Source organism: Schistocerca gregaria, chromosome 4, assembly GCF_023897955.1.
Source record: "Schistocerca gregaria isolate iqSchGreg1 chromosome 4, iqSchGreg1.2, whole genome shotgun sequence".
NCBI lineage: Eukaryota > Metazoa > Arthropoda > Insecta > Orthoptera > Acrididae > Schistocerca > Schistocerca gregaria.
The window spans coordinates 719,277,011-719,303,192 of NC_064923.1; the positions used below are offsets into that span (position 1 = coordinate 719,277,011).

At 42.8% G+C, this 26,182-nt stretch overlaps 1 protein-coding gene across 1 annotated transcript in view; it reads right to left on the minus strand.

Moving 5' to 3' along the window:
• Nucleotides 1-12: 12 nt before the first annotated feature.
• The window catches only part of LOC126267045 (uncharacterized), a 50,074-nt gene continuing 23,904 nt past the window's right edge, over nucleotides 13-26,182 (minus strand). The window contains exon 5 of the mRNA XM_049971870.1: nucleotides 13-4,204. Within this exon, the coding sequence (XP_049827827.1) occupies nucleotides 4,118-4,204 (87 nt within the window). The 3' untranslated portion in view covers nucleotides 13-4,117. The remainder of the gene's footprint in view (nucleotides 4,205-26,182) is intronic.

Consider the following 26,182-nt stretch of genomic DNA (forward strand, 5'->3'; position numbering starts at 1 on the left):
TTAATATAGTAGTTTTTAGACAAAGATTTCTACAACAATTTATTTCACTGAAATGTGTACATTTGGTGTATAAGGATAACATTAATCTGCCATATTAAAAATGCATAGTTGAAACACTCCAACAATAACTTTGCAAGTTTGCATATCAAACAACACACGTGATAAAACTATTTCAAACGTTTTAAATACCCTTCATAAATACCCACATTTTCATTGACATTGCAACAGTCATAAAATCTTCCATATATTCAGATAAACAATATATTAGGCACAACACACTCCTTAATCACAATATAATTCCACAGGTAAGTACAAAAACACAGCGAGTGCTCTGAACAGTGATCACAAACTAACAACTAAAACACAATCGTGTGATAAGACAATGTGACATATCATTTATATTTACATTCCACATCAGAAAATGATACACACATGAATATATACTGACTGATGGAATGCTACAATTGCATGAAAAAATTTAGACTGTGGTAAGGTTTTTAAACTGATTGACCCATTTAAAATTTGTCAGTTACATCGTTATAATTTGGACAGTATCCAAGTTTCAAAGAAAAAAAATACAAATCGCATTTCTTCAAAGCTGCTGTAATGTACTCTTTACACTTGACATGACATGATGAATTTTTATACTGCATATTATTAGGTTTGATCTTCCCAAAAATAAAAATTGCTGACAGCCCCCCAAACTATTACAGGTGGGAAGAAACAGCATGCAACTCATTCTGTTCTGTAATTACTAATTTGTTCTTCACTCTCAGTAGACGTGAATGTCTGACATGTCACTGTTAATGTAATGCATACAAAGTATAGCATGCATTCAAACAAAAGTTTTGCAATCATCTTAAACAAAATTATACACATTCACTATTATAATAAATGCTTGGAACTGTACTGCATTTAATAGGGAAAAAGAATTCCCAAGAGCCACGTAAGTACTACGTCAGTTTTGAGAAACACACTGTGAAATGGCAGGTAATATACACAACACAAAGGGTGGGGACCACTGAAAAGACAGTTGATATTAACTAAGCATGTAATTATTGCAAAAAGTAACAATGTTGGAAATATCTACGAAAATGAGCTACACGGAATGCTTGGGGAAAGTTTAGACAATTTCCTGAGCACTTTACTTTTTTTTAAAAAAGATGAAACAAAATTCTGAGTAAATTATGGGTGACTGACAATCATATGAACAAATAGATTGTCTTTTACTTCCGCTAACAAAATAATGGTATTTAAAATTTCAGATTCAATATTAACAGCAGGGCATACTTTTCAAGTTACACAATCCTAATAAATCAATATGCTGCATTCTCTTTTTGTTAGCTTAAGTATAATTCTCTATTACATAATTTTAAAAAGTGATGTGAGCTGTAATGCTTCTTGCATGCAAATGAAAAGAGTTTAATTTTTCTTTAAGCGTCTATGACAACAGTTTAAGGAAATTAAAAAGTATGTTGGTAAAGTAATTCTTAAACATGCAGACCTATAAGGAACCCATTGCTGTGACTGTATAATTTGCAGAGGTTTTGTACTCTAGATACTCGTACCATTCTTGTCAAATCCCTTAAAAAAAAAATGCTTTCCTCACACAAAAAGATAACAACCTAACACTTCCCTAGCACAGTTTCAAATCATTGCATGTAATCATGACACATTCAGACAACTATCACTACCCTTTTTGGTCTTTCTGCTTTTAAAAAGTGTGTTACTGTTAATGGCTTTAGGAATGCTTCTTCCTTACTATAGATATTGCACACTAATGTGCAATACAATTCTTCAGGAAATGTTTCTCCTTTTCTACAGAACAAAAATTACAACTATGGCTTTCACCCATCCTTACTGAAGATGTTTTTATTCCCCATTGAAAAGCTCTACATGGTCCTCCTTTAAATATATATATAGAGTCACTCAACCAAATGTAGTAATAAAAGGACTGTGAGCAATTAAAATGAACTATGATTTTACAAATATTACTAGCATATTGTATTAAAAGTTTCTGCTGCTCAGAAGAGGCATTTGTCATGCCACATTAAAACTGAAGTACAGCAAGCACTGATTTGGAAATCAGTGTGAACACTACAACACTTCCAAGTGATGGCTTTGTGTACCAAATAAGCTACAGTGTAATTTGAAAATCAAAACGTGATGGAATGTCAGTTTTTTGTACAAGTAAATAACCAGCAACAGATTACTATACTAAGACTAAAATCTCATTTTTAATGAAGCATCAGATTCAGTAAAGATGGGTTTCTTTTTCAAATTAAGATAAAATAGAATCCAACAATATAATAAACAAAATTAAGAATCTAACACAGAAAATGTAACAATTATATATCCGTAAACTTAACACACATGGTAACTAGTAATATCTGTTTTGCACAGAAGCTGATATACATATAACATGTTAAATATTTTATTTATTGGTGACAAACCACCATTTGTACTTCATAGACCACCATACCCTTACTGGCCAAAGAGGAAAAAAAAATATATGTACAACGTGAAAACAGAACCCTGAACCTCCCTACTGTAGTGTCCAAGTATCACCAGGTATACATAGGAACTTTCCTCGTTAACAGTGATTAAGGCATTAGTAATGATTTAGAAAATATCAGGTGTTCCAAAGATTTCTTCCAATTAGCTGAAAGTGACTAGCAAAATCAGTGTGCTATCTACTTAACAGCAATTCTGTGAAACTTGTGGTCAGTGTGTTAAAATTCAGTATCACACTTCAAACTGCATATAATAAAAAGTTAGTTATTAAAGTTGAGATCTTTAATTGATAACTACACCATGAAAAACCAATGACACAGTGTTACTTATTTGCGGGGCTGTATGAAAAAAGAGAAGGTTGGAGATCATTATGGATATAATATGGAATACTTTCATGGCACGCACGCACGCGCGCGCACACGCACACGCACACACACACACACACACACACACACACACACACACACACACACACACACACACACACACACACACTAGCACTAGTAACCAGAGAATGAAGTTCTGGGTGTCTTTCCACTTTGAATGTGGTTATGTTTCTTTGGCAAGACTAACATCTGAAACCTGTGATATGTAAGTTGTCTGAACTCTTGACAGCTAAAGCAAGCTGAGTAACAAAACTGTATTTTCCGTATTGGATACTGTGTAGAGGGTGTACAGGAAGCTTTACCAATATTATCAGGCACAGGTTGGCATACCTAACTGTATGCTTTCAGTTCTGAATGCATATTCTTGCAAACAATAGGTACACTTGTAAATAAATAAATTCTGAACCATTATATGGGAGGTATCTTATATGTAATGAATCATTAAATGAACTATGAAGGAGAAAAAGATATACCACTCATTCTGACATTTATCCTCTCCCCCACATTGTTCCAAATTGTTATTGCCTTGTTCCCACTCCCATTCTCAGGCAAATGAGAAAGGAGCCAGAGGTTAAGAACATTAACACTCAACATGCTGAAATTTCATACAGAAAATCTGTACAAAATGATACATGAAAGAAGAAGAAAATGAATCAATTTAGAAGTACATAAAGTGTGAAGTAAATCCATCAAAGCAGTACCCTACTGCCATTCACAAAAACTGTCATGTGAGATTCCTTCAACATAGCAATAATCTTTGGTTTAAAACACTTATTATAGTATTTAAAGCACAATGGTGTCTACAACTACTTTCTTATCTGTTTTACTCTTAAAATATGATATGAAACACCTGATACTTTCTTTTCTTGTACTCTAAAATCTATAATTTTCTGATGTTTCATACAACTAATTTATATTATGTACAAAAATAAATTTGAACATTACAGAATATATATACGTTCAGTAACTGTCTTAAATGTTAGAAATAACTCAGACTGGTGGTCCCAATATTGAGCACATAACTTTGGTCCAGTTCTCCACAAGTAAAAATATGGAGATAACACATGACAATATCTGAGATGTATAGAGTAATGGTCTCCAAGCAGACCATAGCATAAAATTGCACTTAAAAAAGTTATACCTGGCATTATCACATCTAATTACTTACAACGGCTTCAGTTTCAAATAATTCACAAAGTGCATTCTGTCTCTCTTCCTTATGGTGAAGGATCCTTCAATTCTGACTTCTTGTTTTCTTCTACAATTCCACATTCAGATTTATTTCTCTGGCAGTTAAGCCAACCCTATTGAAGATAAGTGATAAGATTATTGTTGTTACTGTTGTTTTGTCAGCATGTACATGAAAGCAAATACTTAAAACTCTTTTCTGATAAGATGGATGTCAATGAAGACTTTTCATTGTGGTTAATTTAATTTACTTTCCAGCACTGTTACAATTATGAATGTAAATGGACTTTTCTCAAGTGTTTTAATTAAAATACTAACAACCTGTTTTTTAATCACATATGATGTCCGGTGATTCATGTTCTGCAAATCAGTTGCTTTAAAACTTCTTTTTTGTTCATACATAAACAAAAATGCAATCATGCTGCTACATTCTGAACTCTTACCTTTGACGTGTACTTTTTTTGTGCTATCCAATGTTGTCTTTCCATTCTACTTACAGATTGTGTGTGTGTTTCCCATTACCCCCACCCAACATGTGTTGGCTACTTGTGTGACGCCATCTCAAGCCCTAGTCTATGAAATTGGGTACTCGGCTGTCTGCCACATGCCCCCTCTACTTGCACAACTATCTAGCCCATGGACGGCTCCCCACTCTCCCAGGAGCCTCTGTATGATTTCTCCCAACAAAACAACTAGTGCACTACTTGAATATCACAGACTGCATCCAGTGTTCCCTGCCATACCAACAACAACTTCCACAATTTGTGGTGCAAGTGGTCGTTGGGTCTCCCCCGGGAGCAATTCCCACATCACCAGTTAATTAGGAATTCTGAATCACATTCTTGAACTGCAAAGTGTTAAGAATATCTCTCCGTATTCATTTACTGTGTAAATAATCATGAAGAAGTGTTAGCAGAAGAAAAGCTGGAAGGAATTTATATACTAGAGAATTGAAAGAAGTATGGGGAAGGAAAGCACTTACACAAAGCTGGTGAAAGATGATCACTTAGTGCTAATAAGATGACAAGAGGAGACATGGGATAGATAGAAAGCGTACTTGGACAAACTACAAAATGTGAAACACAGCACTGAAAATAATGCAGAAATAAAGCATATGGACCTGGGAAAGACAAAGATGTTAGTGTTCAGAGCAGAACTAGCACTGAGCAGAATGGAAACAGGAAAGGCAGCTGGGATAGCTGAAATAAATGAGCAGATGATATAGGCAACTGGACATACTGAGCTAAAATGGTTATCTAGATTGCTAAAATGAAATAGGCTCAAATGTGTGCTGGAAGAGTGGGGGAAGTGAATAATAATTCTATTTTTTAAGAAGGGAGACAGAAAAGTATGTGAAAACTAGCAAGGGATGACAATAATATCACAAATAGCAAAACTAATGTAGGGGAGCAGTATGGCTTTCAATATCTAAGATCAACAGTGGACCCAGTCTTTATTACGAAAGAGCTGGTGGAGAAGAATTGGGAGTATGAGAAATATCTAGTGAAGACTTGACTTACCAAACAATTGCACTCCTTCAAAGCAATGTATGACAAAAGTTTTAGCTGTGTCCAGACTGAAGATGGAAGACCTGATCAGTTTACGAATGTTATGGGGCTGAGGCAGTATCATTTATATTTCTACATCTACATGGTTACACTGCAATTCACACTTAAGTGCCTGGCAGAGGGTTTATCGAACCATTTTCATACTACTTCTCTACCATTCCACTCTCGAATGGCATGTGGGAAAAAGGAACACCTAAATCTTTCAGTTTGAGCTCTGATTTATTTTATATGATGATCATTTCTCCCTATGTATGTGGGTATCAAAAAAATATTTTCGCATTCGGAAGAGAAAGTTGGTGATTGAAACTTCGTAAATAGATCTCGCCGCAAAGAAAACCATTTTTGTTTCAGTGACTACCACCCCAAGTCGTGCATCGTATCAGTGACACTCTCACTCCAATTGCGCGATAACACAAAACGAGCTGCCTTTCTTTGCACTTTTTCGATGTCCTCTGTCAATCTTACCTTGTAAGGATCCCACACCACACAGCAATATTCGAGCAGAGGACGGACAAGTGTAATGTAGGCTGTCTCTTTAGTGAGTTAGTTGCATCTTTGAAGTGTTCTGCCAACAAAGCACAGTCTTTGTTTCGCCTTCCACAATATTATCTATGTGGTCTTTCCAATTTAAGTTGCTTGTAATTGTAATTCCTAGGTATTTAGTCGAATCATCCCCCCCCCCCCAATGAACCATGGACCTTGCCGTTGATGGGGAGGCTTGCGTGCCTCAACGATATAGATAGCCGTACCGTAGGTGCAACGGAAGGATATCTGTTGAGAGGCCAGACAAACGTGTGGTTCCTGAAGAGGAGCAGCAGCCTTTTCAGTAGGTGGTGGTTGTTGGGATGTTTAAGGGGGACTAAACAGCTAAGGTCATCAGCCCCCATTCCAAAAAACAGGAGAGACGAAAATTTATGGAGCAGGGAAAACCCCAAGGGGGAAGGAGACGCCCCTCCCCCCAGTCACTGAAAGAACACCAATGTGGCAGCGAACGCTAGAGACAAGAAGAGTACAGACGAACACCGGGCAGAAAGAAACAGAAGAAAAGATGAGGGCCGGAGACTGGTTGACTGACCATGAGAACAAAAAAAGGGAAACAGTCAACCATCCGAATACACACTAAAATCTGCAACCAATGAGAGACTCGAGGACAAGAGACACAGAAAGGGAAAGGAGCAGGACCCCCTAAATGGAACCATAAAAAGGACTACCACGGATAAAATTTAAAACGTCGTCAGCCATGGAGACATCGTCGCTTAAAACCAAAGGCAACGTGCCCGGGAGATTAAAAGACTGCCGGATGGTGTGCAGTCGGGGACACTCCAACAAAATGTGGGCGACCATCAAACCGGGACCCGCACTGACACAGAGGGAGAACCTCCTGACGCAAAAGATGTCCGTGCGTCAGGTAGGTATGGCCGATGTGGAGCCGACACAGGATGACAGAGTCCCTGCGAGAAGCCCGCAGGGAGGACCGCCACACATCGGTTGTCTCCTTAACAGCCTGCAGTTTACGGCGAAGTCAGGCTACGCCACTCGTCATGCCACATCCCAAGCACCTTACGGCGCAACGTCAGCTGCAGATCACGAGCCAGGAGGCCGATCTCCAAAGTGGGGGCGTCGATCGCCCCTTTGGCCAGCCTGTCGACACGTTCGTTCCCCGGGATGCCAACGTGACCTGGCGTCCAAACAAAGACCACCGAACGACCAGAGCGGGTAATGGCAAAAACAGACTCCTGAATAAAGGATACCAAAGGAAAAGAGGTATAGCAGCGGTTGATAGCCTGGATGCTGCTCAGGGAGTCACTGCAGATGACGATGGACGTACCTGAGCAGGAACGCATATGCTCAAGAGCGTGCAATATGGCCACCAGCTCTGCAGTAAAAATACTGCAACCAGCCGGCAAGGAGCGTTGTTCAACATGGGCAGCATGAGCAAAAGCGTAGGCAATACGACCATCCACCAGGGAACCATCAGTGTAGACAGGCTCACAGCCTGAAAATGAGGCAAGGAGCGCAAGAAAACGGCGATGGAGGGCCACATGCGGAACCGAGTCCTTGGGTTCCCGTGCCAAGTCCAGGTGGACGGACGGCTGGGGCATACACCAGGGAGGCGTGGGTGCACGGACCCGTAAGGGTGGCAGAAGAGGGAACGACCCCAGTTCCGACAGCAGGGACTGGACGCGGACAGCAATGGAAAGCCCAGACCTAGGTCGCTGGTTGGGCAGAGGGAGGACCCTGGCAGGGAAAAGTAGGCGATGATTGGGAGGGCCCGGTGAGCAATGCACGTGGACAGCATAGTCGGCGAGCAGTCGGTGGCGGCGAATCCACAGCAGGGGAACCCCGGCCTCCACCAGTAGACTATCCACGGGGCTCATACGGAAAGCGTCAGTTGCAAGCCGAACCCCACAGTGGTGTATGTGGTCCAACGACGTCAACACTGAGGGTGATGCAGACCCATAGGCCAGGCTCCCATAATCAAGCCTGGACTGCACAAGGGCTCTGTACAATCGCAACAGCGTGCAGCGATCTGCACCCCAAGATGCGTGGTTCAGGCAGTGGAGGGCGTTGAGGTGCCGCCAGCACTTTTGCTTCAGCTGAGTGATATGAGGAACCCATGTGAGCCGGGCATCAATGACGAGTCCTAAGAAGCAGCTAGTGTCCACCACTTCAAGTAGGTGACTGACGAGGTAAAGTTCCGGATGAGGGTGGACCGTCCGACGCCTGCAGAAATGCATAACTCGAGTCTCGGCTGCAGAGAACTGAAATCTATGAGTCAGAGCCCATGATGCCGCCTTACAAACGGCTGCTTGCAGCCTGCGTTCAGCGACTCCCGTAGTCGTTGAGCTAAATGAGATGCAGAAGTCGTCGGCATACAAAGAAGGAGACACCGACGACCCCTCGGCTGCAGCCAGACCATTAATGGCCACCAGAAATAAGGAAACGCTCGACACCAAGCCCTGCGGGACCCCATTTTCCTGTATATAAGATGAACTAGAAGCGGCACCAACTTGCACCCGGAAAGAGCGGCGCAATAAAAAGTTTTGAAGAAAAGCTGGGAGCTGCCCACGAAGACTCCACTCACGCAGTGTATCAAGGATGTGATGCCTCCATGTTGTGTCATATGCCTTCCGCAGATCCAAAAATACAGCAAAGAGATGCTGACGGTGGGCAAAGGCCGTATGGATAGCAGATTCCAGCCGCACCAAACTGTCCGCAGCAGACCGGCCCTGACGGAAGCCACCCTGGGATGGAGCGAGGAGACCGCGCGACTCAAGGACCCAACACAAATGCCGTCCCACCATACGTTCGAGCAATTTGCACAAAACGTTGGTGAGGGTAATGGGACGATAGCTGTCCACCGCCAGAGGGTCCGCACCGAGCTTCAAGATGGGGACAATAACACCCTCTCGCCATTGCGACGGGAACACACCCTAGCTCCAAATGCGGTTAAAGATGGTGAGGACGTGTCTCTGGCAGTCCCTGGAGAGATGCTTCAGCATCTGCGCGTGGATGCAGTCCAGTCCTGGTGCTGTATCAAGGCAATCAGCGAGGGCAGCGAGGAATTCCCTCTCGCTGAAAGGAGCATCGTATTTTTCAGAACGACGTGTGTGGAATGATAACGGCGTCCGCTCGGCGCGCTCCTTTAGAGAGCGAAAGGCGGGAGGGTAAGTTGCAGTCGCAGAGCTCGTAGCAAAGTGCGCGGCAAGGTTGTCAGCCATGGCGACAGCGTCAGTGCAGTCCAGGGAGATTCCAATGACACCCATAGGGGTCTGGTATCCATAAATTCGCCAGATGCGGGACCACACGAGCGACGGGGAGACACAGGAGCCCAAGGATGAAACATACCTCTCCCAGCACTCTTGCTTACACCGTGCAATAAGACGACGGGCCAAGGCACGGAGCTTCTTAAAGGCGATGAGGGTCTCCAGAGACGGGTGCCGCCTATTACGCTGGAGAGCCCGCCTACGGTTGCGAATAGCCTCAGCAATCTCCAGCGACCACCAGGGGACAGCCTTCCTCTGAGAGAGTCCAGAAGAGCGGGGGATGGCAGCCTCGGCCGCAGAAATAATTGACGTGGTCAAGACACGGACCACCTCGTCAATATCACCCTGTTGGGGAGAAGCAATGGTGGCAGCGGAAGTAAAAGCCTGGCAGTCAGCCCTCTTGAGAGCCCAGCGGGGCAGGCGCCCAGAAGAATGACACTGGGGCAGTGACAAATATATGGGAAAATGGTCACTACCACACAGGTCAAGGATGCACTCTCCAGTGGAAGTATGGGACATGTCCGGGGCTGCAAAGAGAGAGATCGATGGCCGAGAACGAGCCATGGGCCACACAGAAATGCGTGGGAGCACCGGTGTTCAAGAGGCTAAGGTCGAGCTGAGCCAACACGTGCTCCACGGCATGACCGCGGTCATCAGAGACAGTCCCACCCCATAGACGGTTGTGGACAATAACGCCCAGAAGCAGCAATGGCGGAGGGAGTTGAGCCAGCAGCGAAGCCAAGACATGTCGGGGGAGCTGCCCATACGGAGAAGAGGGTTTGTCCCCAACTGTTAGGGGGCAACAGAGGAAGGCTTGCCCCCAGAGCAAACTGTAATAGCCGGCGAGAGCTCAATCCTGACAGCGACTGCCTCTAAAGGCGTCAGAAGGGGTACTGGCGAGCTACAGACAGAGTGGTGAACAAAGAGGCAAACTCCACCTGAAACTCGTTGACAGGCAGCGCGGTTCTTATAGTATTCCCGATAACTGCGAAGGGCAGGGATCCTCATTGCTGGAAACCAAGTTTCCTGAAGAGCAATGCAGAGAACAGGGGAAACACTCAGAATCATCCGGAGCTCAGGCAGGTGGCGGAAATAACCGCCGCAATTCCACTGGAGAATGGAAGCAGGAAGGGACTGGGAGGGCGTGAAGGTGACTAACAGGCAGACGGTGCCTCAGAGCCAACGGCCGCCACCGGGCGAGAGTCTGCTGCGTCCATAGGAGAGGCCCCCGGAGGGTTACGTGAGGGCGAGATCCGCAGCAGAGGCGAGGATCTCCACCTCATCCCCAGAGCCAGAACTATGTACAGCAGGCGGTACTGAAACCGCCGGAACGTCCTTCTTCTTGGACACGTTCCGTTCCTTCTTCTCGCGTCTGTCCTTTGGCTTAGAGGGCTGGGAGGGTTTCTCTGAAGGAGCGTCGGAGGCTGATGACGATGCAGAAGCCCTACGACCAGCAGGTGGTGGAACCTTCAGCCACTGGCTGACATCCGGCTGGGTAGGAGAAGAAACAGAAGAAGGGAGGGCCCCAAGGGACCCTCTCCACGAGAGAGGAACCGGCGGAGGCAACGCCGGCGGAGAAGGAGGGGGAGAGGGAGGGATCGAGCCCCCTGGTTTTTGAGCAGATGTCACTCCCGAAGCATGTGCGGGGGGAGTGACAGAAGAGGGTTTGTCCCCAACTGTTAGGGGGCAACAGAGGAAGGCTTGCCCCCAGACACGAGGGGGGCAGACAGAGAGGTACGGCCCCGAGGGCCCACTGAAAGCGGCACAGATGAGGCGACAACTGCCGCCCGTGATGGCGACGATAACGTGGCTGCAGCATACGATGTTCGAAGTGGGACAGGATACAACCTTTCGAATTTCATTTTTGCCTCGCGATAAGTAAGCCGGTCCAGGGTCTTAAATTCCATTATCTTCCGCTCCTTATGAAGAACGGGGCAGTCCGGGGAGCATGAAGAGTGGTGTTCCCCACAGTTGACACAGACAGGCGGAGGCGCACATGGAGAATCGGGTTGAGAGGGTCGTCTGCAATCTCGACATGTGGCGCTGGATGGGCAACGGGAGGACATATGCCCAAACTTCCAGCACTGGAAGCACCGCATCGGGGGAGGGACGTATGGCTTGACGTCACAACGGTAAACCATTACCTTGACCTTCTCAGGCAATACAGCACCCTAGAAGGCCAAGATAAAGGCACCGGTGGCCACCCTGTTAGTCTTGGGTCCTCTGTGTACACGACGGACAAAATGCACACCACGTCGTTCCAAGTCAGCTCTCAGCTCGTCGTCGGATTGTAACAAGAGGTCGCGATGGTAAATAATCCCCTGGACCATATTTAAGCTACTGTGGGGAGTGACGGTAACAGGGACGTCTCCCAGCTTATCACACAAGAGCAACGCCCATGACGGCTGGGGAGGACGTCTTGAGGAGGATGGACCCATTTCTCATTTTAGACAACCCCGCCACTTCCCCAAACTTATCCTCCAGGTGTTCCACAAAAAACAGAGGCTTTGTCGAAAGAAAGGAGTCACCATCAGTCCTGCTGCAGACAAGGTATTGTGGTACATAAGGCTCCGGCTTGGCACTAGATTTGCGTCCCTCCCACGGCGCAGCCAACAAGGGGAACGACTGAGGGTCATATTGTGCAGCATCAAATTCAATTCTGCCTCGCTTAGAGATGCTGGTGGCAGTGCGACCACCAGCTTGGTGAGATTTATTGCGCTTCATTGCGCCACATCCGCCCAGATGCCACCTACTCCGAACAAGGGCTCTCCCCAAGGGCGCCACCCAGCCAAAGCAACGGGTACCTGGCCGATATCCCATTGCCCGGAGTCCCCGTGCCTCAGACAAGATGGGCACATACTCCTTGGCATGCATGCATGCATGCATGCTCTGGCATCTGTAGTGTGATCCCTGCGTGGTCAGGGGGCTACCACCAAGAGGGTACATGACGACCCCACCACAACGGACTGGCTACCGTGCTTGGATTTTAGGTGTTGAAAGGGTCCACAGTTGTCGTGGGTGCTAAGAAGGGGATTGCGCACAAGACGAGGAGGCAACCCAGAAGACATGGGGTGTAAATCCCGCCACACGACAATAGATAGCATGCAAGATGGTGGTGCACGATGTACCAATAGAAAAACACCACGTAAGGCGTCCTTCGCCAAATGGCACGCACTAACAACGGAAATTTTGAAAATTGCAGGTCAAACCCAAGAGGGGACCATCACATAAGGCCGAAACGTTTGAGACTCCTTTTAGTCGCCTCTTACGACAGGCAGGAATACCGCGGGCCTATTCTTACCCCCGAACCCGCAGGGGCCCTTTTCAGTAGTTGCAGGGGCAACAGTCTGGATGATTGACTGATCAGGCCCTGTAACACTAACCAAAACGGCCTTGCTGTTTTGGTACTGCGAACGGTTGGAAGCAAGGGGAAACTACAGCCGTAATTTTTCCCGAGTGCATGCAGCTTTACTTTATGGTTAAATGATAATGGCGTCCTCTTGGGTAAAATATTCCGGAGGTAAAATAGTCCCCCATTCGGATCTCCGGGTGGGGACTACTCGAGGACGTCGTTATCAGGAGAAAGAAAATGCGTTTTACTGATCGGAGTGTGGAATTGTCAGATCCCTTAATTGGGCAGGTACGTTAGAAAATTTAAAAAGTGAAATGGATAGGTTAAAGTTAGATATAGTGGGAATTAGTGAAGTTCAGTGGCAGGAGGAACAAGACTTTTGGTCAGGTGAATACAGGGTTATAAATACAAAATCAAATAGGGATAATACTGGAGCAGGTTTAATAATGAACAAAAAAATAGGAGTGCGGGTAAGCCACTACCAACAGCATAGTGAATGCATTATTGTGGCCAAGATTGACACAAAGCCCACACCTACTACAGTAGTACAGGTTTATATGCCAACTAGCTCTGCAGATGATGAAGAAATTGATGAAATGTATGATGAAATAAATTATTCAGGTAGTGACGGGAGACGAAAATTTAATAGTCACGGGTGACTGGAATACGACAGTAGGAAAAGGAAGAGAAGGAAACGTAGTAGGTGAATATGGATTGGGGCCAAGAAATGAAGGAGAATTTTGCACAGAGCATAACTTAATCATAGCTAACACTTGGTTCAAGAATCATGAAAGAAGGTTGTATACATGAAAGACCCCTGGAGATACTAGAAGGTTTCAGATAGATTATATAATGGTAAGACAGAGATTTAGGAACCAGATTTTAAATTGTAAGACATTTCCAGGGGCAGATGTGGACTCTGACCACAATCTATTGGTTATGAACTGTAGATTAAAACTGAAGAAACTGCAAAAAGGTGGGAATTTAAGGAGATGGGACCTGGATAAACTGACTAAACCAGAGGTTGTACAGAGTTTCAGGGAGAGCATAAGGGAACAATTGACAAGAGTGGGGGAAAGAAATACAGTAGAAGAATGGGTAGCTTTGAGGAATGAAATAGTGAAGGCAGCAGAGGATCAAGTAGGTAAAAAGACGAGGGCTAGTAGAAATCCTTGGGTAGCAAAAGAAATATTGAATTTAATTGATGAAAGGAGAAAATACAAAAATGCAGTAACTGAAGCAGGCAAAAAGGAATACAAACATTTCAAAACTGAGATCGACAGGAAGTGCAAAATGGCTAAGCAGGGATGGCTAGAGGGCAAATGTAAGGATGTAGAGGCTTATCTCATGAGGGGTAAGATAGATACTGCTTACAGGAAAATTAAAGAGACCTTTGGAGAAAAGAGTCACTTGCATGAATATCAAGAGCTGAGATGGAAACCGAGTTCTAAGCAAAGAAGGAAAAGCAGAAAGGTGGAAGGAGTATATAGAGGGTCTATACAAGGGCGATGCACTTGAGGACAACATTATGGAAATGGAAGAGGATGTAGATGTAGATAAAGATGAAATGGGAGATGTGATACTGCGTGACGAGTTTGACTGAGCACTAAAAGACTTGAGTCGAAACAAGGCCCCGGGAGTAGACAAATTTCCATTAGAACTACTGACAGCGAGTCCTGACAAAACTCTACTATCTGGTGGGCAAGATGTATGAGACAGGCAAAATTCCCTCCGACTTCAAGAAGAATCCCAAAGAAAGCAGTTGTTGACAGATGTGAAAATTACTGAACTATCAGTTTAATAAGTCACAGCTGCAAAAAATACTAATGCGAATTCTTTACAGACGAATGGAAAAACTGGTGGAAGCTGACCTCGGGGAAGATCAGTTTGGATTCCGTAGAAATCCTGAACACGTGAGGCAATACTGACCTTACGACTTATCTTAGAAGAAAGACTAAGGAAAGGCAAACCTACGTTTCTAGCATTTGTAGACTTAGAGAAAGCTTTTGACAATTTTGACTGGAATACCCTCTTTCAAATTCTTAAGGTGGCAGGGGTAAAATACAGGGAGCGAAAGGCTATTTACAATTTGTACAGAAAGCAGATGGCAGTTATAAGAGTCGAGGGGCATGAAAGGAAAGCAGCGGTTGGGAAGACAGGGTTGTAGCCTCTCCCCGATGTTATTCAAGCTGTATGTTGAACAAGCAGTAAAGGAAACAAAAGAAAACTGAGGTTAGCCAATGAAATTGTAATTGTGTCAGAGACAGCAAAGGACTTGGAACAGCAGTTGAATAGAATGGACAGTGTCCTGAAAGGAGGATATAAGATGAACATCAACAAAAGCAACACGAGGATAATGGAATTTAGTCGAATTAAGTCGGGTGATGCTGAGGGAATTAGATTAGAAAATGAGACACTTAAAGTAGTAAAGGAGTTTTGCTATTTGGGGAGCAAAATAACTGATGATGGTTGAAGTAGAGAGGATATAAAATGTAGAATGGCAATGGCAAGGAAAGCGTTTCTGAAGAAGAGAAATTTGTTCACATCGAGTACAGATTTAAGTGTCAGGAAGTCGTTTCTGAAAAGATTTGTATGGAGTGTAGCCATGTATGTAAGTGAAATATGGGCGATAAGTAGTTTGGACAAGAAGAGAATAGAAGCTTTCAAAATGTGGTGCTACAGAAGAATGCTTAAGATTAGATGGGTAGATCACATAACTAATGAGGAGGTATTGAATAGAATTGGGGAGAAGAGGAGTTTGTGGCACAACTTGACTAGAAGAAGGGATCGGTTGGTAGGACATGTTTTGAGGCATCAAGGGATCACAAATTTAGCATTGGAGGGCAGCGTGGAGGGTAAAAACCATAGAGGGAGACCAAGAGATGAATACACTAAGCAGATTCAGAAGGATGTAGGCTGCAGTAGGTACTGAGAGATGAAGAAGCTTGCACAGGATAGAGTAGCATGGAGAGCTGCATCAAACCAGTCTCAGGACTGAAGACAACAACAACATTAGTTGAATCGGCAGTCCTTATATTTGTGCGATTTATCGTATACCCAAAATTTATCAGATTTCTTTTAATACCCATGTGGATGACCTCGCACTTTTGTTTGTTTAGTGCCAATTGCCACTTCTTGCACCATACAGAAATTCTCTCTAGATCATTTCGTAATTGGAATTGATCGTCTGATAATTTTACTATACGGTAAATTACAGTGTCATGTGCAAACAATCTAAGGGTGCTGCTCAGATTATCATCTAGATCATTTATGTAAATCAGTAACAGCAGAGGGCTTATGACACTACCTTGCGGAATGACAGATATCACTTCTGTTCTACTCGATGATTTACCGGCTATCACTATGAACTGTGACCTCTCTGAGAGGAAATCACAAATCCAGTCACACAACTGAGACGATACTCCATATGCACACAATTTGATTAATAGTCGCTTGTGAGGAACATTATCAAAAGCCTTCTGGAAATCTAGGAATATGGAATCGATCTGAGATCCCTTGTCGACAGCACTCATTACTTCATGGGAACGATATCTTCTGAATCCGTGTTGTTTATGTATCAATAAGCCATTTTCTTCAAGGTGATTCATAATGTTCGAGTACAGTATATGCTCCAAAATCCTACTGGAAAATGAGGAAAGTGATATGGGTCTATAATTCAATGGGTTACTTCTATTTCCTTTCTTGAATGCTGGTGTGACCCTTGCTACTTTCCAGTCTTTAGGAACAGACCTTTCGTCAAGTGAGCAGTTGTATATGATTGCTAAGAAAGGCGCTATTGTGTCTGCGAACTCTGAAAGGAACCTGACTGGTATACCATCTGGACCTGAAGACTTGCCTTTCTTAAGTGATTTGATTTGTTTCACAACACCTAATATATCTACTTTTATGTCGCTTACGCTAGCAGCTGTTCTAGTTTCAAATTCTGAAATATTTACTTCATCTTCTTTCATGAAGGAATTACGGAAAACTGTATTTAGTAACTCCGCTTTAGTGGCACCATCATTGGTAAAATTTCCATCGCTATTGCGCAGTGACAGTATTGACTGTTTTTTGCACTGGTATACTTTACATACAACCAGAATCTCTTTGCGTTTTCTACTATATTTTGAAACAATGTTTAATTGTGGAAACTATTAAAAGCACCTCGTATTGATGTCTGCACAAAATTTCACAGTGTTCTGACATGTTTTGTGTACCATGGTGGATCAGTCCCGTCTCTTATTAACTTATGCAGTATGAATGTATCTATTGCTGCCGATACTGTATCACTGAATTTGATCCATATCTGGTCTACACTTACATAATTAGCTTGGAAGGAATGGAGACTCTCTCTTAGGAAGGCATTAAGCGAATTTTTATCTGCTGTTTTAAATATATATTCTACGTTTATTTTTAGTGGTTTTGGTTGATATGGTTTTGAGCCTTGCTACAATGACCTTGTGTTCACTAATCCCTGTATCCATCATGATGATCTCTATTACATCAGGATTATTTGTGGCTAAGAGGTAACGTGTGTTTTCGCAATCATTTACAATTCGTGTAGGCTCATGAACTAATTGTTCAAAGTAATTCTCAGAGAAAGCATTTAGTACAATTTTGGAAGATGTTTTCTGTCTATTACTGGCTTTGAACATGTATTTTCGCCAACAAATCAAGTGTAGATTGAAGTCTTCACCAATTATAACTGTAATGAGATTCAAGTTTTCTTTGAACCGTTCAGCTATTATGTCATCTGAGTCGGGGGATTGGTAGAAGGAGCCAATTATTATTTCGGTATGACTGTTGAGTATAACCTCTACCCATAGTAATTTGCAGGAACTATCTATTTCAACTTCACTACAAAAAGACACAAACACACCACCAACTACTTTATTTAATCTATCCCTTCTGAACATGGTTTGCACCCCTGTAAAAATTTCAGCAGAATTAATCTCCGGTTTTAGCCAGCTAGCTTTCTATTCCTATAGCAATTTCAGCTTCAGTGCTTTCTATCAGTGCTTGAAGCTCTGGTACTTTTCCAACACAGCTACGGCAATTTACAACTACAATACCAACTGTTGCTTGATCGATTCTCATCGTTTCTTTGGCCTGTACCCTTCGAGACTGGAGCCCTTTTTTATCTTTATAACGGTGATGGATGAAACTGTGAAAGAGACAAAAGAAGCTCATAGAAGGATGGAGATGAAGTTATTGCTATCTGCTGATTACATTACGGTGCAGGAAACCCATAGTAAGGAGGTACAAGAACACACACACATCTCAAATGAAAAAAATTGAGAGGTATGGAATGAAATGCAGTGTGGAGAAAAGCAAGAATATGGTGGTGAGGGGCTTACTTAGTCTGGGAAGGAAGATGCCAATAAAGTGTAAGGAAGTGTTGCACAAGACATATTTTACACCAATGCTGACATATGCATTGGAGACTTGGATGATGACAAGAAGAGAGGAAAGTAGAATTCAAGATGGTGAAATGAAACTCCTAAGAAGTATGTTAGGGAGAGTCAGAGTGAGAAATGAAGGCGTTAGGAACAAAACTATATGAGAGAATTGAGAAAAACAGTTAAAATGGTTTAGGAATGTGAAAAGAAAGGAAGATGGAAGAATACCAAAACAAATGATGGAGGGCAAGAGGGAGGTCTACAGCACAATGGATTGACTCAATGAAAACAGATGTAAGAAGAAGGAAGCTGGCCTGGAACATAACAATTACTAAAGAAGAATGGTGGAGGGATAGAGGAATGTGGAGATGCACCATAAATGTCCCAACCTGGCCCAATGCTGGATACAGGGGAAACAAAGACGATGATAACTTGCGAAGAGCAGCGGCACTATAGCTTTCCAGGTCCATGCTGATTGTCTGCACTTGTAATGCACACTGATATAAGTGTTTTAATCCTACAGTGCTGCGCCACTACCATACCTAATGGCAATGCGTACAGTCTGAACACCATTCCTATGAAGTTGGGTACCCATAAAGTAAATAATTTCCCATCCACACTAGCTCAAACAGCAGAAATTTAATTATAACCATCCTGTATGCCTAACTGAAATCATTAATGAAATTTGGACAACAAACAGCTAACCATTAGAAAGGACATCAGCATTAAAAAAACCACTACATCCTAATAATTATACAGGAACTGCTCTCTCTTCAGTGACGTATAACTGGTCCAAGGCACTTTGAGGAGATCTGAAGGAATAGTTGACCGACAACTAGGAGAATATCAAGTAGGATTTAGGAAGGGAAGGTCCTGTACAAGGCAAATACTAAATTTAAAGAACATGATACAAAAAAGGTAAATCAGAAACTGGAAATGTGTGGTAAGTTTTGTAGATTTTAAAACTGATAGAACTACATTAATCAACATTATAAAAGAATCTAGACTTGATAATAAAACAACAGGAATAATTAAAGGAACTTAAACACAACACTGAAAGTAAAATTTATAGGGAACTGGCAAGAGTATGTGAAATAAAAGCAGAAGTACTACTACTTATTTATTGTGCATTAGAGAAGGCAGTGAGAGAACGGAAGAAATCCATTGATACTAAGGGTGTTCAATTAAGAAGAAGCTCAAAAAATAAAATAATCAGACTATCCAGCTTTTTTAGATGAAATTGCATTAATTACTGACTCACTGGATAGATCCAAAGAACAAATCTCAAAACTATAAGAAAAGCAGACAAAGTAGGACTGAATATATGATTTGGGGGCGACGAAAAAAAATCCATGACAAATATCAACGAAATCTATAAACTCAGCAACACATTATCTAAAACAAGCCATTTTAAATACCTTCGAGAATGGATAACAAGAAATATAAGAAAAAAGATGGAAAGGCATGCCATGACAAAAAACTTGAACTCTATAAAAAGAAACTCTTAGTCCTTAAAAACAAAAATAAGACACTATCAAACAGTAGTAAGGCCGGAAATACTGTGTGCAGCAGAAAAACTTAAACTAAGAAGATTTGAGATCTTGAAAAAATAGAAATAATTGAAAGAAGAATTCACAGGAAAACACTGGAACCTAAAAGTAATAGTAATTCTGGATACAAACTAAATTCAGAGAGCTCTATTTGAAAATGGAAAAGCAACCTGATATAATGGGGAGGAGTTGACTGCAGTTTTATGGAAATCTATGACAAATAGATATTAACAGACAAACGAAGCAGATCAAAGAAGTCTGCAAATGGAACAAAGTGGACACAGGAAAAAAAGGTAGAGCTCTCTTTAAGGATAAATGAAGTCTGGGAGCATGATGAAAATAATAATAATAATAATAATAATAATAATAATAATAATAATGCACAACTATTCAGGCAGATTTGATAAGCTTTCCAAACAATTGCAAATATTGACAACTTCCTTTAACTCCACAGAAATGTAAAATTGTACAATTCACAAAATGCAAGAAAGTAGTACGTACCCTCCAAATACAATGTCAATGAGTCAGTTGGAATCAATCAGATCATAAAAACACCTGGGTGCAACAATTTGTATGGTTATGAAATGGAATAGCAAATCCAAGTTGCACTCTTCTGCATTATTCTACTTCACGATATATTATACCATAATTTCCTAGAACTGCTATGAATGGAGAAGTCATGATTACCACTCCATTTTTGCAACATATTCTTCAAGGTGAAAGATGCACTGGAAGACCAGCAAAAAGTTGGCAGATTTTGGTTCACTGGCAGAGTACTGGAAAAAATACACTAAGTCTACAAAGGACACTGCTTTAAAAAAAAGTGTCCCATCTTCTTCAGAAATTGGTCAAGAGAGTAGCACCTATACCAAAGAGGACTCGGACGCAATATTGAATGTAATCAAAAAAGGGCAGCATGAATGATCAGAGATTTGTCTGAATCATGAGAGAGCATCACAGAAATGCTTTAAAACCTGAATTGGCATAAACATCAATTATCCTGTGAAAGCCCACATTAAAAATTCCAAGAACCAGTATTACGTGAAAAAACCAAAAATATACTTCAGCCCTGTAGATATCGCTCACACAGGGATCTCAAGGACTAGATTAGACTAAGTACAGCATAGAAAAACTAAACTCTGCACAAAAAGGCCATGAAGACCCAATGATACCGACCCTCCTCAGCCCACAGTTATCACTGGATGCAGATCTGGAGGGGCATGTGACCAGCACACCACTCTTTCAGCCATATGTCAGTTTATGAGACTGGAGCCTCTACTTCTCAATCAAGTAGCTCCTCACTTTGTCTCACAAGGGCTGAGTGCAGCCTGCTTGCCAACAGTGCCTGGCCTACTGGATGGTCACCCATCCAAATGCTGCCCAATCCGACAGTACATAACTTCAGCGATCTGACAAGAACCGGTGTTACCACTGCGGCAAGGCCTTTGGCCTTAATACAGAGGCATTTAAGCAGTCATTCCTCACACACTCCACACACAACTGGAATTGGAGGAAACCTTCACATTTGGTACAATTTCCAATACCCACTGTCATCCACTTCACAATATTTTGCAGAGTATGTACGTAGACGCATTGCATAATGAGAAGACAGAATATGCAGGATTTTACTTGAAAAGTTAACATACATTTTTAGGAATAAAAACACTTGGTGTTTCGTGCATTTAGCTTTTAAACATTTTGTTGGCTGGCTGGTTTTGGTAAAGGGTTAAGGGACTAGAAAGTGTAGTCATCATTCCCTCATCCTTGAGATAGTCGATCTGGCATTAGTGATATCCACCAGAAATTTGACTGAACTGTAGGTAGGAGTGATGAAACTGGAACACTGAAATCAATATTGATGCCAGTGACAAGAAATAGCCAAATGAGAGGTAAAAATATCTGGGTCAGGTTGGTCTGCATAAGAGAGTATACAAGGGCTCCCCTGGGGTTCATCGGTGGCAAGAAGCACCTACCCAACGACTAACTATCAGTGACCCAATGTAAGGGTAAGACAGTAACAGAATAAATAATTCCTTCCAGCTGGTTGGAGAGATCAGTAACAATAAATCTGGAAATGGTAAAAACATAATCAATGTCAAAATGGTTCAAATGGCTCTGAGCACTACGGGACTTAGCTTCTGAGGTCATCAGTCCCCTGGAACTTAGAATTAAACCTAACTAACCCAAGGACATCACACACATCCATGCCCGAGGCAGGACTCGAACCTGCGACCGTAGCGGTCGCGCGGTGCCAGAATGTAGCCCCTAGAACCGCTCGGCCACTCCGGCCAGCAATGAATGCCAATAGGAGTGTAATATGAAATAAGGTGAGAGAAATATAATCATTATAATCATCTCAGTAGATGGGTGGGTGCAATTGAGAGTCCCCCAGGGCTCAGCATTAGGCATCCCTCCCACAACCCCTAACAATTTAAGTGTTACAGATGGCAATGCAGCCTGTTCTCTTTGAGAGAAATATACGTATCGGTTTAACTGTTCTTTCACTATCAACCAGTATCAAGAATGAGAAATTCTTAAGGTTTTGTCTTCATTTCAGTGTTGCATGTAGGGACAGGAAAAAAAATCATTCTACTTTTTGCCAGATCTAGTGTTACTTTTTTCACCGAATTTAATGTTAATTTTTAGCCAATTTTGGTGTTATTTTTTGTAACATTCAGCGTTGCTTTTTGTCAGATTCTGCATTGAAAATTTTGTGTTTTGTGCCAGTTTTGCTGTTTGTTTTGTTTCTTCTAATTTCTGTGTTATTTCACTGAAAACTGTTGATTTTGCATATCATTTAGCGCAAATGCTGAGTTGCAGATAGGCACAACAAAAAGACTGTCACAAATGAAGCATTTAGCCATTAAGGCCTTCATCAACAATAAACAACACACACAACTGCAATCTTAGGCGAATGAAACCACACTGCGAGCAGCATCACCAGTGCGTAATGGGAGTGTCAACTGGGTGGGGGTAAAGAGGACGAAGGGGTGGGGAGGGGGAGGGATAGTGTGGTGGGGGTGGCGAACAGTGGAGTGCTGCACGTTAGACAGAGGGCATGGAGAGGTAGGGAGGGAGTAGCGGACAAAGAGGGAAGTAAAAAGACTGAGTGTGATGGTGGAATGACAGCTGTGTAGTGCTGCAATGGAATGGGAAGGGGCTGGAAGGGTTAGGATAGTGACTAACACAGGTAAATGTATTGCAGAGAAAGTTCCCAGCTTCGCAATTCACAAAATCTGGTGTTGGTGGGAAGGATCCATATGGCAAAGGCTGTGATGCAGTCACTGAAATGAAAGCTGTCATGTTAGGCAGCATGTTCAGCAACAGGGTGCTCCGCTTGTTTCTTTGCCACAGTTTGTCAGTGGCCATTCATGCAGACAGACAGATTGTTGGTTGTCATGCCCACACAGAATGCAACACAGTGGTTGTAACACTAACATCACCTATCCCATAAAGGCAGGGCTACCTGCTAAACCAGTCATGTGATCTACAAGCTAAGCTGCAACCACTGTGCTGCATTCTCTGTGGGCATGACAACCAACAAACTGTCTGTCCGCATGAATGGCCACCGACAAAGTATGGACAAGAAACAAGTGGACCACCCTGTTACTGAACACGCTGTCATGACATCCTTCATTTCCATGACTGTTTAACAGCCTGTGCCATATGGATCCTTCCCACAAACACCAGCTTGTCTGGACTACGCAGGAGGGAACTTTCCCTGCAATACATCCTACGATCCCATGACCCTCCTGGCCTCAACCTTCGTTAGACATTGTGCTCACTCATCCAACTCCTTCCCATTCCCATTGCAGCACTACACAGCCACCCCAGCCTCCTCCTTACCTCACCCAGTCGCGACTCCAATCATGCACTGGTGATGCTGCTCACAGTGTGGTTTAAGTTGCCTAAGACTGCAGTTTTGTGTGTGTGTGTGTGTGTGTGTGTGTGTGTGTGTGTGTGTGTGTGTGTGTTTGAGAGAGAGAGAGAGAGAGAGAGAGAGAGAGAGAGAGAGAGAGAGAGAGAGAGAGAGAGAGGGGGGGGGGGGGGGGGCGGCTTGCACGCGCTTTTGTCGTCTATTGTTGATGAAGGCCTTAATGGCCAAAAGCTTTATTTGTGACAGTCTTTTTGTTGTGCCTATCTGCGACTCAGCATCTCCGCTATAAGGTGAGTCGCAACTTTCCTTTTCATAATATTGTTGCATTCCAGCCTGGATTTTCCATTGTTTGATTTTGGGTTATTGTTTTCACAAAATTTTCATGTCCCTTGTTATATGAAGTTGCACTTCCAAAAAAATAAAATAGTGTGAGGCATAAAAAATGGATAACAGCACCTAAAAGTTGTTAAGAACAGTAAAAGAGGGATGGCCAGGGCAGCTGTCAAGAGGAAGTGGGAGACACCACAATGTGTCCTGAAAGCAGTCTAAAATGTTAGTGCTTAGAATACAGTCCACTTTCTCCAGAGGCAATAAAGAACAGGTGCCACTAGTTAGCACCAGAAATCAGTTATAGTCATTGTTGTTCCTTCTGCTGCCGCTAGTTGGCGTTTTTCGTGTTTTACTTTGGTTTATTAATGCTGGGTGTTGCTCTTGAAGCCTTTAGGAGACTTGGGAGTTGAGGGATATTTTCCAACTAGATTACAGTCAAGTCAGTAGCGCTTCTCTTGTCATTGCAACAATTCTGCAACCTTTATTAGCATTTTGGTGCAGTTGTCGCAGTATTACGCCTGTTTGGAATTGTGTAAAATGGATAGTGATCATTCCAGTGGGAAGACATCTCTGTTTCGGAATCTGGTGATGACTCTTTTGAACTTCCATCAAGTGAGGAAACACAGATTTAGATTGGTCTCAGGTGAGAGTGTGTCAGTCATCCAACCAACACAACATCCTCTGCCCAGCCCCTTGCAGCAGGGTCATATCACTGTGGGAGACCCAGGTGCAAGACCTGCCCAATTGACTCGAACAACACTTCATACTCCAATCCAGTAACTGGCTCATTATAGATCATCAGAGTTCAGCACACTGTGGCATAACATGCCAAAGTTAAGTGGCTGCTTCACTACCTGGGCCATCTGGATCTTTACCTCCACCATGAGCTTTTCTTGACTACACAGATGGGAGTTATGCTTGCAATACATCGTTTGCTCTGTAACTCTCCTGGTCTTGATCACCACTAACCCTCTGTTCCTATACCCGTCACACAACAGCCTTCCCCTTGCTCTGTCCTTTTGCACTCTCCCAATTCAAACCTCTACATCACCTTCATTATGCACCACACTTCACTAGCTCCAGTACCTGTGTATCACATGCCCTGCACCTGCACCTGCACCTGCACCTGCACCTGCCACCCCTCCCTCATGTATTTCTAGTCAACAAACCTGCTGCCTTCCTCTGAGTCACTATCTCCTCATCCCCATCCCCAACCCCTCTTCCTGCCTCTCTCTGCCTCTACCCACCCCTCTCAATATGAACTCCACCCACCCTAATCTACCTGCTGAAATCCAAATACTGATTGTGCTCCATTTTCTGCCAATCCTGGTTGTATGATTCCTTTTGCTGATGATGAAATTCGAATATTTCAACACTTTTTTGATGGAGATTTGCTGGAAATGATACAGATGGAAATTGCTAAATCTATCAGCCAATGTGTTTCAACCATTGGCTGTAACGTTTTGTCCACATCATGTGAAGAACTTTGAATTTGCTTTGCTCTAATTACTTTACAGCCTTGTACAGAAACCTGAATTGCAGATGTACTGGTCATGGCAGGCAAGCATATCAACTCCATTTTTCAATGATGTAATGTTCCACAAGAGGTTTTGCCAAATGAAAAAGTATCTTCATTTTTATGACAACGAAGTATATGATGCCGCATATCATCCAAATCTTATGCTGATCAAAATTTAGCCATCTACCAGTGCCTTGAAAATAAATTTAGAAGTTCTTTTGTTTCTGAACGCGACATTAGGTGGATGAAAGTTTAAGTTGTACAAGGGCAGGTTGGGTTGGGTAAAGTATATCCCACTGAAAAGGGCGAGATTTGGAATAAAAGTCTACATGCTGTGTGAATCGGCTAGTGGATATGTGTGGACCCTTATTATTTACACAGGGAAAGGGACAAAGGTGGATGCAAACTTCAAGGACTTTCCAATGTCATCACAAGTTGTCTTGACACTTGCAAAACCACTCCTGAAGCAAGGTTACTGTCTAACGAAAGATAACTTTTACACATCTCGACAGTTAGCAGGTTTCCTAATTTTGAAGTCCACTGATAGTTATGGAACAGTAAAAATGATCCTGAAAGAAATGACACAATCTCTCCAAAATCTAAAATTACGAAAGGGGGGAAAATGCACCTGAGGAAAAGTACTAGTTTTGCGCAAAGACAAGAACGACGTGGTACTTTTTTCATCTATCCATACTATGGATATAGTGGAGACTCAGAAAAGGTCGAAGAAAA